Below are 20,635 nucleotides of genomic sequence, written 5' to 3' on the forward strand. Positions count from 1 at the left end.
CAGTTTAACGTGCCTCGACGCGCTGGTTATTGGCACACATAAACAATCATAAGTTAAATAGAGGACTGTTACAAAATCTATTACAATGCATAAACTAAATTATATTTTGGTGGCTTTAAGAAATTGCACGATTTTCCTTATTTCCGTCGGGCAGTTCAGTGTCTCCTTGAAGTTGGTTTTCATATCAAACTGCTGATATATCTGCAGTCGGTTAGGATATGTTTAACAGTCACAGGAACTTGACAAGTTCGGCAGACACGACGACTCTCTGACGACATGAAATAGCCGTGAGTAAGTTTCGTGTGGTTGATGCGAAGTCTTCTTATTGTCACAGCTTCTCTCCTATTCAAAAAGTTTAGGGAAATGTGAGATGTAGATGGGTGGATGTGATGTAGTGCTGTAGTACTCTTGCTGCATGTATCGCGCCAAGATTTTTTAATGAGGTGTTTGAAGTTAATCTGCAGATCATTGGTCAGCTGAACTGGGATTTCAGGATGATTCTTTGTGGCTTCTTTGGCATGGCGATCGGCACATTCGTTTCCAGCAATTCCAGTGTGCGATGGAAGCCAGATGAGAGAGAGTTATATCAAGAGCAATGAGAGTTTGGTAGGTGTCATGAATGTTTTAGACTATTGGATGGTCGGTGAATATGGTTGTGATTGACTGTATGGATGAAAGAGAGTCAGTACATATGGCGATATGTTTATGAGGAGGAAAAATATATTTGAAAGCTTGAAGGATACTGTATAGTTCACCAGGGTAAACACTACACGTCGAGGGTAACCGGAAAGAGCTTATGAGTTCGTAGTTGTAGTGACTGTGCATCCGACACCGGATTCAGCTTTGGAGGCATCCGTATAAAGAATTAGGTGGAAGGATTTTTTATGCATAATTTCCAAGAATGCTTTCTCTACAAGAACGCTAGGGGATTCGTGTTTGTAGATTGTTAGTGAGATATCTACTATGGGAATATTTTTTATCCAAGAGGGCGAAGAAGGCAAATAAAGTGAAAAGGTCAACAAGAGGTTGGTATTTTGTAGTAGAGGTGCGAGCAATTGAGGGATTGAATTTAAAGTTGCTCGTTGATAGGTACAGAAGTGGTGGTAAGTAGCGAATGGATAGGATTAGAAGGATTAGAAGATACTTTAGGAGCATATGACAGGAGAAGAGATTGTCGTCTTAAGGATAGTGGTGGCTCATTAGCTTCAACATTGACACTAGCGGCGGGGCTTGAGCGAAAGGCACCAAGGCAAAGGCGAAGAGCGGTGTAGTGTACAGAGTTCAATAAGTCAGTTTTAGACTTGGAAGCGGGCATAAAGATCAAACAACCATAGTCAAGCTTTGAGCGTATGAGAGCTCTGTAAATTCTTAGCAGTATAGTTTTGTTGGAGCCCCATTGATGGTGGCTAAGGGTTTTAATCATGTTCAGTTTCTTTAGGCAAATGCCTTTTACATCATGAATATGATGATTCCAGTTGAGTCGAGAATCAAAAGTCATACCAAGGATTTTGCACTGATTCACAATAGGTAGAGGGGAGTTATCAAAGAAAATTTGAGGTGAGTGAATAGATGTTCTTCGAGAAAATTTTATCAGTATGGATTTGTTACGGGAAAATGATAATCTTAGGTAGGGGGATCCCTCTTATAGTAGATTTATTGCGTTTTGGAGCAGTTGGCATGTAGAGGGGATGTATTTGCCATGGCAATAAATGATTAGATCATCAGCGTATTATACATATTTTACGGGAGATGGGAAGTTGTCACATAGCTCATTTATTGTGAGGATAAATAAAGTAGAGCTTAATACTGAACCTTGAGGGATGCTAGTATTTTGTGGATAAGGAAGGGAGAGCTTACCGTTTGCGGAAACCCTGAAAATTCTATCAGCTAGGAAATTATGGATGAATGATAATATGTTACCATGTAGATTGTATTGAGTAAGTTTATTCAGTATTGCACTGGATATAGAGTCAAAAGCGCCTTCAATGTCGAGAATAGGTGCAATGACGTCATGATGGTAATTTAATGCAGAGGAGATATTTGTTTGCAAGAGAACAAGGTTGTCGTATGTCGATCGATTACGTCGAAAATCCGATTGCGCGTCGGGAATAAGTTTGTATTTTTCAAGGAACCATTGGAGTCTTCTATTATTATTATTATTATTATTATTATTATTATTTTTATTATTATTATTATTATTATTATTATTACTATTATTATTATTATTATTATTATTATTTTTTTTAATAACGACTTGTCACACTTCCTCAGCAATTTGCTGGGAAACATTCACCACCTCTGCGGAGTACTGCTTTGCAGAGGGGCTCGGACGGTTGGAGTGTCTTTCTAGTCGTCTACGGCCCCTTTTGTCACTTATGGCATCGTTCCTGGAACATACTTCATGAGTGACGGGCTATCAGTGGTTTCCTTTTACCCTACGTCTCCCTTCCCCTCTCGGGATTAGGAGTTCGGGTTCCTTTCTCTCTGCTGTCTTTGTCTTTCATCTTTTTCCTTGTTGCTGAGAATACTCTTAGCCAAGTTCTGCACCGATTTCCAGTTCTCTGAGATGTCAAGCATCTTCTCTACAATGTTGTCTGGAGTGAGCTCGCATTCCAGCTGTCTGCAAGTCCTGTCTCTGACCTCTCTCCACTTGTAGCATACGAAGATGGTATGTTCGTCAGTGTCTACGGCGGCACAGTATATACATCTATCCGTGGTGTCTTTTCTGAACCGCTTGGCATAACATCGAAAGACGCCATGTCCTGTTAGGACCTGTGTCAGGTAGTAGTCTACCTGGCGGTGCTCGCACTTAACCCATGGCTTGATGTCTGGTATTATCCTTTTGGTCCATTGGGCCTTTACTGTCTCACCTTCCCATCTAGTTTGCCATGTTGTGAGGGAACTTTCTCTAGCTTCGTTGCTATTCGATTTGTAGTTGGATGTTCTTTCCTGGGCTAAGAGATCAATGGGCACCGTAGCCGTAATTACTTGGAGTGCTTCCCCAGACACAGGTCGGAAGGCGGAGGTTACACGCAACAGCATGTCTCTTTGTACTCTATTGACCGTAGTATAGTGCTTTTTTCTCATAAGCGCTTTTTGCCATATTGGGGCTCCATATTGGACAATATTTTGCATAGCACTACACAACACTGCTCTTTTGCTTTGCCTAGGACCTCCTACGTTTGGCATAATCCGAGCAAGTTTGGACACCCTTTCTATAGCTTTCTTTGTTACTGTTTCTACATGTTTGCCAAAATTTCTACTTTCGTCAATGGTTATACCTAGGTATCTCAGGTTCTTTGCTGGCTTTATATTGACTCCGACTACGCTGAAGCTTATTTGCTCCCTCTTTTGTTTACCCTTTAGTAGGATTGCCTCAATTTTGTGGGGGGCAAGAGCAAGCTTGTTGTCTCTCATCCAGGTATTTATTTTTTCCAGGCACATTTTGATGTTAGTAACCAATGTCTGTTGGCTTTCTGCTCCGACTATCAGCGCCAGATCGTCAGCAAATCCTATTGTTACAGCATTACGAGTTAGTTCTAAGCTCAGCACACCGTCATATAGTACGTTCCACAGCAGTGGAAAACCTGACGTAATATCCACCTCCCTATTCTTTTCTAATTGCAGCTTTCTGTTTCTTAAATAGTTAGAGACAAGGTTTATTAGATATGTCGATATTTTCCTTTTTTGTAGCTCTTTGATAATCAGGCTGTGGCATGCAGTGTTGAAAGCATTCTTAACGTCAATTGTGACAAGGGTGCAGAATCTACTTTTGAACTCCGTTACAGTATTCAGTGCAGCTTCTACAACCTGGATCGTGGATTTCCGTTTTTGAAAGCCATACTGACACACGTGCAACCCTCCTCTGTCTTTAAGCTCATCTTGTAATCTTTCCCGTATGAACGCTTCTAGTAACTTGCTCAAAGAATTTAACAGACAGAGTGGTCTGTAGGAACTAGGTAACTCAGCTGGCTTTCCTGGTTTTAGTATTAAAACCATCTTTGCAACTTTCCATTCATTTGGAAATTCCTGTTTTTGAAGTAGTTTGTTCATCATGCCTAATAACCAGTCTGGGGCACAATCTGCTACTGTTTTGATAGCCTTAGGGGGAATTTGGTCAATTCCAGGTGATTTTCCACATTTGATACCTTGGGCTACCTTCCTTAGCTCTTCTGCTGTGAAGGGTGGGGCTGGAGCTTCCTCTTCAGGGTATCTCCACTCATTTCCGGGTGGAAACAGTACTGCCACGATTTCGGATTTCTTTTCGATGTCAAGCTCATAGGGTTTTAGAGTATTAAGCTTTTTTGCTACTAACTTATACGCATCTCCCCATATATTATTATCAACTTCTTTGCATATGTCGTTCCAGTGTTTCTTCTTCGATTCCTTAATTAGGCAGCAGAGTTCCCTTCTATTGGTCTTGTACACCTCTTTCATTGCTTCAATATCGTCTCGATTTGGGTTGTTTCTTCTCGCCGCACGTTGTTGTACCCTTCTTAATCTGTTGCATAGTGACCGTTTTTCAGCAATGTTTTCATTCCACCAATACGGTGTTTCGGTCTTTGGAATTCTGTTCTTGCTTGCCATCTGTATCAGCTTGGTTCCTGTTTCATGACTCACTTCATCCGGAGTAATGGTAAGCAGCTCTATGCAGGCTTTAAAGGCGGTTCAATCAATAAGGGGCCTTATTGAAGTTGTTTTGGTCTTCGCTCTATTTACTTTAATTTCGAATGCGATATATCTGTGCTCTGTCAGTGTTTCGGTATCAAGTATCTCCCAGTTGGTTTCTCTTTGAGATACACGATTGGTTGCTATGGAGACATCAATAAAGGGCTCGCTATCTCCTCGGATAAATGTGGGCTCATTTCCAGTATTAAGAACAACCAAATCGCGAGCGTTGATCCATTCCACCCAATATTGACCCTTTTCATCGGTAACAGGTGATCTCCACATTGGGGATTTGGCATTTAGGTCTCCCAGAATAATGGCATCACTGTTGTTCGTTATGTGCTCCATTATACTGTCCACCTCAGTTTTGTAGTCTTCCATGCTGATGTTTGGGGATATATAGCAACATATCAGCTCAAGATCTTTGAGTTTGATAATTACGTGACCATCTCCGACTATGGGATTTATTACGCCAAGCTTTTTATTCAGAACTAGGATCCCCACATTATGCTTGTTGTCCTTGATCCACTTTGCTTCTTTAGTTCTTCTTTTGTTCGGTTCCCCAGTTACATAATATCAATACATGTCTTGAGCTGCATAGGCATGTCCAACGTTGGCTTGAAGTATTTTAATATTGAACACTAAAGTTTTGACCGCGTGCAGTGCTGAGCCTGCGTCTGGTGTCACTAATTGCTTTTGATTTTTCCTTTACAAGCTTAAGGTAGTAAGGGCAAGCAGTCTGGTGAGATCTGTGACCGTCTTTTTTGCATGTTAGGTAATAGCTTTTGTTAGTACAGTCTTTGGCCTTGTGGTTATCCTTGCCGCATTTAAGGCACATCTTCGAGTTATCGGTTCCTTTGCATTCATTGGTGCGGTGGCCAAACTCCAAACATTTGAAACACCTGGTGATTTTGACCCTTGTTCGGATCTGGCACGGTGCCCACCCTATTCTCACAGTATCCATTTTGAGTAATTCGCTGGCCACTCTTCTTTTGTAGTGCAAAAGTAGTAATTTGGTTTCCCCTCTGGTTTGGTCTGCAAGAGAGCACTCGGACGTCATCTTCTTTTGCGTTTGCTACGCTTTTCCTGACATCTTACTCTATCTGTTTTGCGTTCATATCTCCGTCTATGTCGGAGATATGAATAATGTCTTCATCTCTTTTAATTTCGACCTGGGTATCTTTATCCTTGTCCATTATAGCTTGTCTGAGGGCGGTTACTTGATTTTTTCTTCAAGTATCTCCATAAGGACATCACCCTTAGCAGTTTTCTTAATGCCTTTTACCTTAACACCCATCTCGTCTATGTTCACACTACTCTTGATCGAACGGAGTATGTCAGCATATTGCTTTCATTCAGATTTTATTATAATCTTCTCTGTTGTCGTCGCTGGTCCTCCCTTACTTGACTTAGGGGCTAGTCGGCTTGGATCTCTAGGTATAACTTGCACTTTGAGCTCAGATCCCCTGAAGATACCTCTGCTTGCATGTTGACCCATGTCGTTTTTCCCTTCTGGGTTGACCTTGTATGGCAGCATGTACATGGTTCTTGACCTTGCTCCATTTTTGCCTTTGCTGAGTATGACCTCGGTGTTCGTCCTCACATATTCAATACACCCTTCCTCAAGTTCTTTGCACATAAGGCTTGTTATTTCCGGAAAGTTGCATTTTAGGTCGCTTTTCGTAGTGGTGGTCAAGGTTACATCAGGGTCTGCTACTATTACCAGGTCTCCTCGTAGCTCTCTAAGCGATCCCAGCTCTGTAACACCGGTGCTTTGGTAGCAGCTTTCTGGCCACTCGAGATGTATTACCTCTTCTAGCCCTGTCCATCCTTTTCTTGCAGTTATTTGCGTCTCTACCCTGGTACGTATTGTCTTATGTCGGTTTCATCAGCTTGGACTCCTATACTTTGTCTTGCGTAGCTAAGATTATTGTCCTCTGGTTTAGCTAAATTATTAGCAGTTTTGCTCTTACCTGGCGATGATTGCTCAGTGTTGTTTCGCACCATCTGCGTGTGTCTGATGTTTAAAACTACCATTCTTCTGTTCAGGGTTGCCATTATGCTTACGAGCTCTCTCGTTATTGCCTTGATTTCATTTTTTGTCTTTGTACTCACTTTGATTTCATTTTTTAATTCGTCAAATTTTTTATTAAGACTACCCAAGGTGGTCATAGCAGCAGTCACCTCTTGGCTAGTATCATCCGGGATATACTTTCCATGTGAATCTCGCTTTCGTTTCTTTTTGGCTGGACTGGTATTTTTTGCCAGTCCGTCGTGACTGTTGTCGCTACTTGCTTCGTACGCCGTGCCGTGTTACTGGCTCTCAGTCTTGTCATCTTGACGTGTGCCAGAGTTTGTCTCTAGGCTAACAAAAACATCATCCGTGGCAGAGGCAGTTGAATCTTTGCGATTCATTGGTGGTGTTCTTGCCAATGAGGATCTCCTAACACTAGGGTCTGTAGTAAACATCCAGTGATAACCTGCTGGGGTCATATCTCCTTCATTTTGTCCTTTGCCTTCTAAAGACAGTGCAGTTTTTTCGTCGTTTGAAACATAGCTATCCATTTATTTCTTTTCACCAGCGCTTCGTATGTAAGGGGCCGGGTCGAGTTGATTGAGAACGGGTGTACTCTCGGCGGTCGCCTACCCCAGTTCACTGAGGCCGAATCCTCGCTTAGCGAGTCTCGGAACACACAGACGGACCAGACTCGCCCGGGGCAATGTGAACTTCCGACTTCCACATTCAATACATACTACCTGATCAGGGCCCGTAGTGGCTGGCTTCCGATCCAGCACCATCATCCACCTCGGCAGAGACTAGCTCACATCAGCATCAGCAGAACCAATCCGGGATACAGGAAAAAAGGTAGGAAGCCCCCTAGTCCTCGTAACCTAATAGCGTCGGGGGAGGAGAATCTTTTAGGAATAGTGGGGTTTTTTGGGAAGAGTCCACCTTGGGAGTGGGGTGGAGCTCTAGCTAGGGTACCTCGGGCTTGCTACACCCGTAGTCGCAGTGCGACCCCCTGAGGGCATTTATTATTATTATTATTTTTATTATTATTATCATTATTATTATTATTTTTTTAAGGAGTTTGCAATTAGTGCAGGTAAGTGAGATTGGATGGAAAGACTTAGGGGATGGTTTGGATTTACCTGCTTTTTTAATTGGAATGCATCAGGGAACTGGTGAATATTCCAAATAATGTTATAGATGTCAAGGAGCTTGGAGAGGGACGAGTCGGATAGTTTTTTGAGAAATATATACAGGAAATCATCAGGGCCGGCAGTAGAATTTTTTCAGGACGATATGGCGAATTTTAATTAATTTAAATTGATAGGAGCCTTGACAGACGCAATATCGAGAGGATTTTGCTGGAGTGAGGAGGAGGGCTGAATATGTGAGTTATGAAAATCGGATGCCGTATTATGGATGCTGAAATTTTCTTCAAAGTGTGTCAAACTTGCCAATAAAGAGAAAGTGCAGTTTTAGGGTCACAGAAGCTGCGGTCAATAGCAGAAAAGGAACATGAGGAGATGTTAAAGTCAGTTTTGGATCTAGTATTTAACAGACAGATACCAGTTGAATTTATGACTTTTACTATTGTGTTGCCTCTAGTGCGAGTTTGGGTGGCGTTCCACATAGTGTGATGTGCATTAAAGTCTCCAACAAGAATGTATGGTTGGAGAAGCTGACAAATTAGATCTGTTAACTCTTTTTCATCAAGAGGGTGGTCCGGTGGAATGTGTATACTGCAAATGGTACCTAAGTTTATTGGGGCACCAAGTAGTGACAGCTACTACTTCCAGGTTTGTTAATAATGGGAGGTGGGAGGAGTATATGTCGCTGGATACAAATATTGAAGTATCGCCACTGGCTCTTATGCAGTTGGTACGGATGTAATGATATCCTTCAAAGTTTCTCAAATTGCGTTTATGATCAATTTTGAAGTTGGTTTCTTGGAGACAAAGGAAGTCAGGATTGTGGGAGGAAATGATTTTCTGAATTCTTTCTAGTCGAGGATAAAATCCATCGCAGTTCCATCGTATCAGGAAGAATGTACTTGTTTAGGAAGAAGGGAGAGAGTATTTACTGAGATAATGTCGAGGAGTTTTTTAAAGATCTCTCTTTTATATTAGGATAAATTACGGACAAATCCTTCAGAAGAAGGGTTGTGTCGGAAATAAATTTGTTGGCTTCGGGGAGGGGTTCATTGATGCCATACTTGTTTTCAAGAAACGCAATAAAATGGGTGCCTGTAAGGATAAATGATTCAGGAGAATCGTCGAATTGTTTATGTATAACGAAGCGTGATTCAGGGCTTATAAAGTGACAATCGTTTTTAGTCGGTTTAGATTTTTTGGTCTTCTTTTTCGCAGGGTTTCTGGAGGTGGATGTTGAAAATTCGGGGGGAAACATTGGATCTGGATGAGTATCAGTAAAGATATAGACTGTGGTGAGTCGAGGCTGCTGTCATTCGATCGGGGACGTTTTTCGCTAGATCTTTCTCGCTGACGGAATGGGGAATGGATGGACAAACATTGGAAATGAGTATTCTTTTGGTTGGAGATATAAGCCGACGTATAGGGATTAAATTGGAATTAACTAGGATGCTTTGGTTGATTTTTAGAAGTTCGTGGACTTGAGTCGTCGATGATAAATAAATGCATATGCGTCTGTGTGATATTCTGGATGCGAAAATAACATTTTCAGGAGAGACGATGCTACTTATTGATTTAATATAGTCAAATAGTACAGTGTTGGGGATAGAAGGCATAATGATGGCCTGATCTCGTGAGAGAAAAAAATAAGAGAAACGGATCAAATATATAAATAAATCTCAGCTCGAGAAAAAACAAACAGTCTGTCTCAGTCTCAGTAATTGGCCTAATGATTTCCGGTTACGTAAATAATTTTAAAGTCTATTTACCAAATTTTATGATAAAATTCAACAATTTGTGGTATCAAATTTTAATTATAACAAAAGCAAAGAATTTATTATCGTTGGGATTTAACTTAACGATCTGATCCGTCTTTGGAATCCACTCCCTCGACAGTTTTTTTTATTTGGTTTAGGAATATAGAGGTGAGTCTAGGTTTTATCTTCAGTTAATAATTGGTCCAAAAATTAAACTCATTTTACTCAGAACACCTTCAGATGCAGAATAGTTTGAACAACATGGGCCTTAAAAATAAAATTATGAAATGATATTTAGTTTTCATATAGTGATTAATAAGAAAACCAAAATTGGAAATAGAACCCAAGATAAGTTGCAAAGGACGTCCTTGTCTGCTTTGCGATAACAGACTTGACACAATCATATCCCACCGCAGCACCACCCACGAGGTTAATTAGTAAGTTTGAAGATGGAAAATGGTCAAGTAGGGAAAGGAATATATGTCCAATGAAATTAAAACCTTCCATTATCCAGGCGGAAACATACGACGCAGCTCTACAAGCACTGGACTCTCCTAAAATTGGATCCAAATAACATTAAAGTTACTCTGGGTACCAGGCTACACTGAAATGAACCATCTGATCACCTGGCGAAAATAGGTAGGACAATCTCTTTCGTAGGACAACATATTTTATAGATTTTCCGAAAAGCCATCAAGTCATGGCCATAGTAAATGTGAAAACATGAGGAAATGAGAAGAACTGGTCTCAAAACGCTCTTTCAGCAAGGGTGAAATTAAGAGAGTTACTGGACACTGTCCGGTGAACTACCAACTGAAAATCATCCAAGAAACTCCTGACAGCTCTTCTGGTTACTGCAAGGAACCTTTGTGAGTGTGAGGCTATTCATAGATAAAGACTACTGTATTTACATTTAAGTTTTTTTAAGCCAGAAGAGACAAATCGTGTAGTCCCCAGACAGCCCTAGCTCAACTAATCTGAAACTTATAATGATAAGTTCTGACATCTTCAAGTTGAGGACGAAAACTTTTCAGACGAGCCTCAGACAGTGAGTTCGAGAGCCGTGGGATAAAGTTTAAGTCCTTGTGGAAAGTAAGGGAACAGAAAATATTTGTTAATTGGTCGATAGTCAATCTAGAAAAATGATACCAGAAACAATCGAAGGTGTAACCAAATAGTCTCTACTAATGGTTTCTTGTTGGTTTTAGTATAACTGTTTCAGTTATTTTACAATATTTGATTGGATAAGTGTATTGATAAAGTGGGCTAAAAAATATTAGTGCAACGTTGACTTAACAGTTTAAAATGACTTCAAGATCAACAACCAGAATCGATTGTTCAATTGAGAGTTTTTTTTGTACGAAACTCTTAACTTTGACGAGATAAGGGTTTATTATTATATCCCCGAATCTATTTGTGGAGAAAGAAACGCGAAGAAAATCCATTGAATGTCAAAAATCGTTTTAGTGCAGGGGAAATGTTAGCTACAGGTTTTGGAACTAGAAGTGTTCGACCAAGAGGTTTCTTACATAAACGTCAGACCATCAAGGCAAGCTACTACTGCTTCTCTCCAGTTTAAAAAGAAACTGTTCAATTTTCACGAGATATCCACGACAACACTAGGTTCCACAGTAATGCAACGCAGAATCTGACAGAAGTTATTTGGAAAACACTTGATCATCTGCCTTACAATCCAGACTTATTGTCGTGTGATTTTCACATGTTTGTACCTCTCAAAGAAGCACATGGACAAGTGGAAACTTTCGTACGAAACTTTTATATACCAAATAATGAAAATTTACCACAACTTTGTGAAAAATATATGTATGTTACTTACGTAATTTATTTATACACTGAGACGTTTAACTATTCACTAATACCTATTCAATTTATGTACACAATGGATGTTATCAAATTGTTAACTGACTCGCGGCTACTAGACTCTTGCTTCATATATTGAAGCCGCTTTCTGGAAGCGTCGAATTCTTGAAATCTCCAGAAAGAGTCGATAAAAAACGATTGCCAAAAGTAAACAGATCAATCAATGAAGAGATAACCGACGCACCCACCAAACTTTAGCTTTGATAATATTTTAGAACGGGGCCGGCTTTATGATTTATGCCAATATAAATGTTGCTGTTTCTTTTGTTTATACAAAAGGCTTGTTTGTATTTGATTAGTTTGGTAACTATTCAGTGGACTCGTGAAATTCAAGCTATTTTGAAGGATAGATAGGGAAGATATTCAAAAGAAAAAATACGAGAAAATTGTAATAGGCATGTTTATTTTACAATCACAAATTTTATAAATATTGCTATTTGTCAAGATTTAAAAAACTTTTTACATAATAGTAACATGATTTTCTATTAGAATAGAAAACTTTTCCGCAGATATATATATTTACATAGTTTTGAGCTAAACAATACTATATTTAATTCACTTGGAAATAAATCGAACGAATAAAATAAGAAAATCTGATAAGTTTCATTCGGTCGATTCGTTATAATAAAAAGTTAGTAAATAAAAAACTATTCTTGTTATGAAATTATCGTAATATCTTACAAAAAATATACATTTAACACAAATTATAGATATACAATTATACATAAATGATAATCTACAATTACTGAGCAAAAAACGAATATGGGACAATGTTTAAAACAGAGAATATTACAAATTTATCGAATAAGTCTTATCAACGTCTCTTAGAATACATGACATAACTTTTACAAAACGAAACACTTCTATTTTATACATTTCTTAACACATAACCTCAAAAACTTTTTACATACATCAACGTCATTTAAGAAGACGACAATTCTACGTATGTGAATAAATTCGTTATGGTAAAAAACAAACTGTGATAATATTAATTTCTCTTTGTTTTTAATTATAAATTAAAATATAAACTAGTTTTTATTTTATTCCTAGCTACTCTGTTTGTGTGTATTTCTGTTTGAGGTTATGTATTATCAAGTGGAAACTGCGTACAAAATAGTATTTAGTGTGCAAACTATCACGTCAAGTGTTATGGTGTATGTACGATGTCACGTCACTAAAGCCTAGTTCAGAAACGGCTAAAGTCTATTTATCGAAAAAAAAAAATAGTTAACCAAAACGATTATTAGGGTGTGATCAGCATTATTGATCCAAATCAGTTGTAGCATGAAATACTATAAATAAAAAGCCGCAAAGGGGGGGCGAGCTGCATAAGAAAGACGAACACAAACAAATTATTGTGAATATTTATAGAAATGAAACGCAAAAAATGATGACGTTATTTCCAAAACGGCAAATATTTCGGGAGTATCTTCTTAAAGTATCTACCGAAGCTTTGATGAGTACAGAGCTAATTTTTCGATATCCAGTATTTTTGACCACAGCCCCCCTCCAAGCTAATAACTAAACTGCCACTAAATCAAGTTTGAACAGATATGATCAGTCGAGTACATCAGTTTAGAAGACAAATACCAAAATGTTTTTGAGTTTAAGTTTGTTAATGAGTATTTGAAAGCATTATGGTTTTATTTAATTTCGTGTGAACAAAAAAGATTATAGAATATTAACTACTCGACTAAATTACTCGTTACCTGACGAAAATACTATCCGTATACTTAATTTCTGCTATTTTACAATTCCATTCTAGCTTAACAAATAAACCAAATTATATTTTTTAAATATTTAGATCTTGAAATAGCATTTGGTAATATGCAAATAAAAAAAAACTATTTTAATATCATAGTTTCTCTAATAAACATGAAAGTTTTTTACTAAAACACGCAGGCTTCTTAAATGACTTCAAATAGTGTGAAAAAGTATTTGAGTTTATGTGTAAATGAGTGCGTTGAGATTGCTTCAGTATTTTTAGGTTTTATGAAAAAACTAAAATGTTAATAACAAATTACTGAGAATGATCTCCAAAATATCAAAACTATTTGACGGCTTCATCAATTTTTTTCCAAAAATTATAGTTTAGCGATGTATAGAATGAACACGAATATGACGCTGGTTCACTAGTAAACATAACCTTAAAGGTACATGTATATAAAGAAATTTGAACACGAATCAACGATTTGGAATTATTTATAACAAATTATATATTTATTTTACTGTATCAAATGTGTAAAGAAATATGTACAAAGCGAAATTTGACATGGCGTTGGCGGGTGGCTGTAAAATATTTTAAAATGAACGAAATAGATCTAGACGAATTTTTGAACATAGATGAATGAAACGGGGTTTATATGATCTTTTCTTTATTGAGCACTGACTTAAAATTCAATAAAAAAACTTGATTGTCGATTAGATCAGGAAGTTAATCACCAGTTCTTGTCATGGTATTTTCCAATGGGAAAATGAGTGCCTATAATCTGTCAAATTTAAGTTTTGTTGTATCCAGATTACTGTTTGTTATATAAACACTCATGAGCACGTGCACATTCTATTAGCCTTTCGTGTTGTTTTAATGACCATCACTTTTTCTGAACTATTTGCATGAAAATGAAGAAAAAATTTAATGGATTCGGTTTTAAATGGATAAAAATTCCTGATAGTTGAAATATGGATGAACGCGTGATATTTTATCAATAAAGAAAAATTTCAATCTGTTAAAATTCTCTGTGATAAAACATTGTTATTAAATATGATTTTTAAGTACAAAAAATACGAAATTGCACTTAAAATAATTAAAATAAATGTTACAATGTAGGCCAACGTTTTCTCCTATGATGTGATTTATCGTTGAATCGACTTTTCAAAAATATACATTTATTAGAATTTACTATACAAAAAATATCTTTGGTATTTATAAATATATATATTTCAAATTTATAACAGAAAAACATTTCGGATTATATTGTTAGGATAACAATTTGAAGAAAAAAACGAATATTAATAACTAAAAGATGAACATATCAGTATACAGGGTGTTTCTAAATTCAAGCTTTTAGGTATAGTATAACCATTAACCCCAATCTACTGAAAGTTTTAACGCCAATAATTCAAGTTGGTGGTAAATATTTTTTTACGGATTTTTGTGAATAAAAATTTTGTGATTTGATATTTTTTTTCAATATTTCGCTGAAGTTATATAGGGACGAAATTACAACTCTAGTTATGTGAAAAAAATCCAGAACGTTCTAAAAAGTAAAACGCATAAAGATCAAATTACATAAACAACTGTCAGCATTTTTTTAGTATAAATATGAATATTATAAACATCAAAATAATGAATCTAATTCATTCAGTGAATCTTGTTAATTCAATCGTGAAATTAATTAAGTTCATTCGCTTGAAAAATTGTAAATTGTGTTTTTGTAACAATAAAGTTTTTTATACCCATACCAACTGCCCTCCAGGAATATTACATATATGGTTTCCATGGTAATTACCTATGAATTAGGCTTTGAATTCCTTTCCTACGTACTATATTTTCATAAATAAATGTCAATAAGAAATAAATCTTCTGATATTTTTTTAATAAATTTAAAAACATCCTGTATAATTTATAGAAGTAAAACGTTCAAAATTGTTGGTAATATGGTTATTGAAGAGAGAAGGAGTGAAAAAATTATTGAAAATGTGAATTTTCTTAAGAATACTTGCAACTTTTTTGTCTAACATTCTTTTCAAAAATGGTGAACATTTTATTATTAAACACAATCCATTCAATTCGACATTGAAACAGTATTTCACTGAATAGATTGTTTAAGAAAGCTGGTAATTTCTCAGAAAGTGTATAAGCTTCAATTATGAACTTAAAAAGGCCTGTAACACAATCAAACGAAAATATTTCTTACTTTCCCCAAGTTTGTATTTTTTACTTGTCAATCAACTGCATGAAAACGTGTTTTTTCCACTTTCGCAGATTCCTAATTTATTTATCACCTTTTCTATGATCATTATTCTAAATTTGGAAAATTACTTATAGTTTTCCACGTCTTAGAAAGTCCTAATCGAATAAATCACTTGCGTGTCGAGCGTGCATAAACACAAATGCTCAAAAATCTAAAGAATACGGGCGCGCTCTATACCAAGCACATATAATGACATAACATTCAATTTGACCTTGTAAATGCTTTTGCCAGACAGATTTGTGGATTTCTTCTTTTTCACAAGCAAAAATAACGAAAACCCCAAGGAAAAGAAGAAGAATTTGTCTCTGATTACATTTCTTCTTCTTTCAATCGCATATTTTAAATCTTCAATTTCTCTGATAGGAAATCAAATATTAACATAACCTATATTTTCAGAAAGTTGGACGGAAAATGATCAGTTTTATATTTCTGAGCAAGTATCAAATAGAATGGATTGTGCCAATTTTTTTCACAAATTTCCCATTACCTACTTGAATTTCATTAAATAATCATAAAGATGAAAAATTAATTTGAGACCAAATGGTTTTGGAAGTTTCACAAAAATATATCTAGTTCCAAGACACTACTAGATTGATGAAATCTTTGAAATCTTGAATAAAGAATTGACCTTCGATATAAAACCAGTCTAAAAAGACTAATTTTGATATGTACATGATTGGTAATTGTTTTGTGTAAGAATGCATAATATTTCAAGCAATTTAAATTAAAAATTACTCACTAAATAATGAAAAATATGCATTCCTATCATTTGATGGAGTCAACACTTTGTCTAGCATCAATCACAATAATTAGTTATCAATGATTATAACTAACAGAACGAAAAATCTCCACTGATAGATGACATAAAATAAAAAAATCTATTTTATTCATATACTTATAAAACAGAGCAAAAAAATCACTAGCAGATGACACACAACAAAAAATTGATTTATTTATAGAATTACCACACGGAACGATAATTATTCATGAAAAGCTATTGAAAGTTTCAACAGTGTTGTTACATTTTTTATATAGATTGAAAAATAAGAAAAACAGCGTGTAAACTCCATCAAATTTCACAAAGCAATTTTGTTTTACTTTTCTGATTAAGTTTTAATCGACCATTTGTTTCAATTAATTTAATTGTCTAGTAAAGTTGCGTTCCGTTTGGGTATTAATCCAAATATGAACAGTTTTTCTTTTTAATTTATTATTTTCTAAAGAGAAAATTATTAATATTCAGTCTTTTTATAAATTCACTTATATTTTAACATCACCCCGAAAACTCTATTTTTTTAATTAAAAATATGAACGCAAAAGTAATCACTGATTGTGAAGCTTTAACATTAATCGGAAATTATATTTCATATACAGTGCGATCGTGAACAGATTACAACGAACGATTTATGAAAGATAAACCGAAAATATCACTAACTTTAGAAAGTTTTGAAGATATTTAAGGTTATATTTAGACACATTCATGATTATGACGACGTTTAAAAGTGAGGTTAAGTTTCGTTACAGTCATGCTGCTGTTGAAAATGAACGATTCTTGAATGAAAAAAGTTCAAAGAAAAAACGAAACGTCGAATATATTCAATATTAATGTCCCGAGTGCATGTCAAATTGTCGATAATTTAATTTTCTCGAGTGCGCGAATGCGCACGAGAGGAAATTATGAGACAATTTGACATGCACGAGAGGGCGTTTTGGCAGACTATTTCCTGAGAAAAATTTAATTTAAAATAAACTTAATTCTGTTTTTAAAATTTGTTATTCTTTAAATTATACCTTAGTTGACGATCATCATATTGGCATTGAATTGGTATCTACGGTAACTTATTGACAACAGTTTTGTTCGTGAAAAAATATTTCAAAATGAGTTTACGTTTTGGCCAGAATTCCACGCAAGTAATAGACGCCGCAGTGGATAAACTAACTCCACTGAATACGAAAAAGTCGAGAGATTCTGCGTGGCGACAGTTTCAACAATTTTGTGATGAACGAAAATACACTTTGAACATGGAAACTTCTGTCGCACAGCTGGCCGTAATTCTAAGAGATTTCGCTTTCAACATGAGACGTAGTGATGGGGAAGAATATAAAGAAGGTGTTGTCAAAACACTTTGGAATACAGTAGCGAAAATTTTGCAACAAAAATGTTATGAAGAGTTTAACATTATTTTCGATCCTTTTAAAGATGTAACGTTTGAATGCGCCAGAACTGCGAGAGACGCAAAAAGGAAGCAGTTGCAAAAGTGTCCTGAAAAAAGAAAAACAAGTGCATCTAGCTTATCAGGACAAGATATTGATAAAATGTGTGCCATTTGGGACGAGTCGACTCCGGACGAACATCAACGCAAGTTCTTTCATATTGCTTCATATGAACTAGCGTGGAGAGGAGGAGAAGCATGTAATTGCCTTTTGAGTTACTTTGAAGAAGAATTTGACAACTACGGCAACCCTACAGGACGCATAGCTTATAATCCTATTGTTTCTAAGACAGCGCAAGGAGGGAGTCATAGGTTAACAGAAAAAAGATGGTTAGTTCAAAACACCACCGAGCCTGATAAATGCCCAATAAGGTATTTAATGTAAAGCATGATATCAAACAATCTATCATTATAATTTTGCAGGCTTTTTAAAATGTTGAAAGAAAAAAGAGGAAAACATATTACGGTCGATCGTCTTTTCTTAACTGTAAACCCATCATGGATGAAAGAAACATCAAAAGGTTTTTTTAAAAATTGTCCAGTAGGACGAAATGAAATTTCAAAGTGGACAAGAGATGCAGCGGAAGCTATAGGAATTGACACGAAAAGAATAAAAGTGACAAATCACTCGAACCGTGCTGCGGCAGTTACTCAGCTTGCCAAGGTTGGGGTTTCAGAAAATCAAATTATGAAGGTTACCGGACACTCAAATCAGGCCTCGATAAAGAGTTACCTCCAAGTAAATAGTGAACACCACGAGGAAATTGTACAAAAAATGCGAAATGACAGTAGCGAAGTAACAATAAGAAGTGGTGGAAGCAGCATAGAAACACCATCGTCGGCCTCCAGTAAAGTTGTATATTCTAATTGCATTTTCAATAATTGTTCCTTTTCTTAAAATATAAAATTAAAACCAAATTATGTTTATCAATCCTAGACGAAAATTTGGCACTAGTGAAAATTATCGATAATTTGCACTAGTGCAGTATTATCGATAATTTGCACTAGTGCAGTATTATCGCTGAAATTTGATCGTTGCTAGGTAAACATAAAATATTACAGCTTTTTGGTTGGCTTAAATTTTTCGAAGGAAATAGTCAAGAAAATACAATATTTGAATAATCTCGAAAAGTTGTGAACATATTTGAGGTTATTTAAACAGTTGTCCCTAATTATGACGCTACTAAGAACATTCTGTTGATCGTTAAAAGTGAGGTTAAGTTATAGAGATACAGCTGTTGTTGAAAATGAACGATTTAGAACGAATAATTTTAAAAAAAATCACAAAACGTCGAGTATATTTGAGAAAGTACAAGATTTAGAAAGTTTCGAAGGGTTTAGGAAATTATGTCGCTCACTTAAAACATACTGTTGATCGTAAAAAGGAAGGTTATTTTTTTGTTTTCTTTACAGAAATGCAACATACCGTTGATCGTTAAAAGTAAGGTTCAGTTTCGTTACAGACATGCTGCTGTTGAAGATGAACGCTTGTGAATGAAAAAATTTTCAAAAAAAAAAAGGAAACGTCGAATATATTCGTTAAAATACAATACTTTTGATCGTTAAAAGTGAGGTTAAGTTTCTGTTTTCCTCATAGAAATGCAACTTTTGCTGAAATAGTAATTAGTAAATTCGAAAGTTTCGAAGGGTTGACGTATTTGAGGTTATGTATGTATACATATCCCTGATAATAACACCATTTAGAATAAAGTTTTGATCGTTAGAGCTGGGGTTAAGTTACTAGTTTCCATTTATACAAGTAGCTGCCGAAAATAAACGCTTATTGAGCAAAAAAATATGAAGTGTCAAGTACATACGAAACATAACAAGAAGTTTCTACCACCAAAATATCGATCGTGAATCGATCTCACTGTATATTTCAGGATATTGATGGTATATAAGATTGGTTTTTACAAAATATGAAAGAAACGTTGAGATATGAAACGATTTCAGTGTTTACTTTCCTCATTCAATGTTTTTTTTTTGATAAATTTCTTCGCCTACAACACATTTCCGGAGAAAAGTACTACACTACACGTGAGTGGCCATTGTTCCTCTTTTGAGCGTGGCCATATTCGAATTTGGAACTATATATTGACTCGTAGGAGAGTTCGGTAATCGAGTTACTTGCGGCAACGACCCGTTCGCCCCGTTGGCCACTACGGTATTTACCACGTTGGCACTAGCAGTTATCATGGCACTAGAACTAATTAGTCTGGAATTATCTCTGGAATATGGCGGAGGCGCCGGCGTCGCCGAAGGATTCGCCGTATTCGGCGTCGGAAGACCGACGCTCGGATTTCTCAAATAGGGATTACCTAAAACGAATTTTTATAATATAAAATTATATAAATATATCAATTCAACAGCCGAGGAAATTATTTAAATATTAAATTCTTACCGTACGTCGCACTGAATCGTGGATCTATGGAAGATAAACCTCCATTAGGTATTCCCTGATGCGATAAATGAAGATCAGATAAATCGTTCAATGGTAAACCAGATCCTAAAACGGGAAGCTGGTGATTTTGGAGGGAGTTTAATTGAAGACGAGTTGATTGAAGAGTCTCTCTGGTTGGATCGACAGAAGACGTAATAGGAGGTTGCATTATAGGCGGATTATAATCTCTTGAATAATCCACGTACGGTACATAACCGTTGTTATTTTGACCATCCTGAAAAAGTAATGATGTTATTACGAAATATCATGCAACGTAACGAGCAAAAAACAAATATCTTTAGTGAAATTGCTACATGACGTCTTACTGTTTCAACTGACTATGACTGTGTCAAAATCAAGTTTTATCAAGTCTTCTCCAATTGGAGCGATGGCATCATCAGAAATTGCTTGATATTATGATTGACTACGTCTGACTGATTCTGACTGTATTGAAATCAAGTTCTCTCCAAATGCAGCGATTGGAATCGTCATAAAACGCTTGCTACTCTAAATAGTTTTAACTGTGTCAAAATGGAGTTTTCT

At 36.2% G+C, this 20,635-nt stretch overlaps 2 protein-coding genes across 3 annotated transcripts in view; both read right to left on the minus strand.

Moving 5' to 3' along the window:
* The window catches only part of LOC130447451 (fatty acyl-CoA reductase wat-like), a 10,688-nt gene extending 10,189 nt beyond the window's left edge, over positions 1-499 (minus strand). For both annotated transcript variants that reach the window (XM_056784266.1, XM_056784265.1), the window contains exon 1: positions 1-499. This exon is cut by the window's left edge and continues 482 nt beyond it. The gene's annotated coding sequence lies outside the window, so the exon portion shown is untranslated.
* An 11,357-nt stretch (positions 500-11,856) lies between these two features.
* Positions 11,857-20,635, minus strand: part of LOC130447837 (irregular chiasm C-roughest protein-like) — a 195,333-nt gene continuing 186,554 nt past the window's right edge. Inside the window, exons 13-14 of the mRNA XM_056784871.1 lie at positions 20,054-20,327; positions 11,857-19,970 (exon numbers count right to left, since the gene is read on the minus strand). Of these exons, the coding sequence (XP_056640849.1) occupies positions 19,684-19,970; positions 20,054-20,327 (561 nt within the window). The 3' untranslated portion in view covers positions 11,857-19,683. The remainder of the gene's footprint in view (positions 19,971-20,053; positions 20,328-20,635) is intronic.

This window comes from Diorhabda sublineata, chromosome 8 (genome assembly GCF_026230105.1).
Source record: "Diorhabda sublineata isolate icDioSubl1.1 chromosome 8, icDioSubl1.1, whole genome shotgun sequence".
In the NCBI taxonomy this organism is placed as follows: domain Eukaryota; kingdom Metazoa; phylum Arthropoda; class Insecta; order Coleoptera; family Chrysomelidae; genus Diorhabda; species Diorhabda sublineata.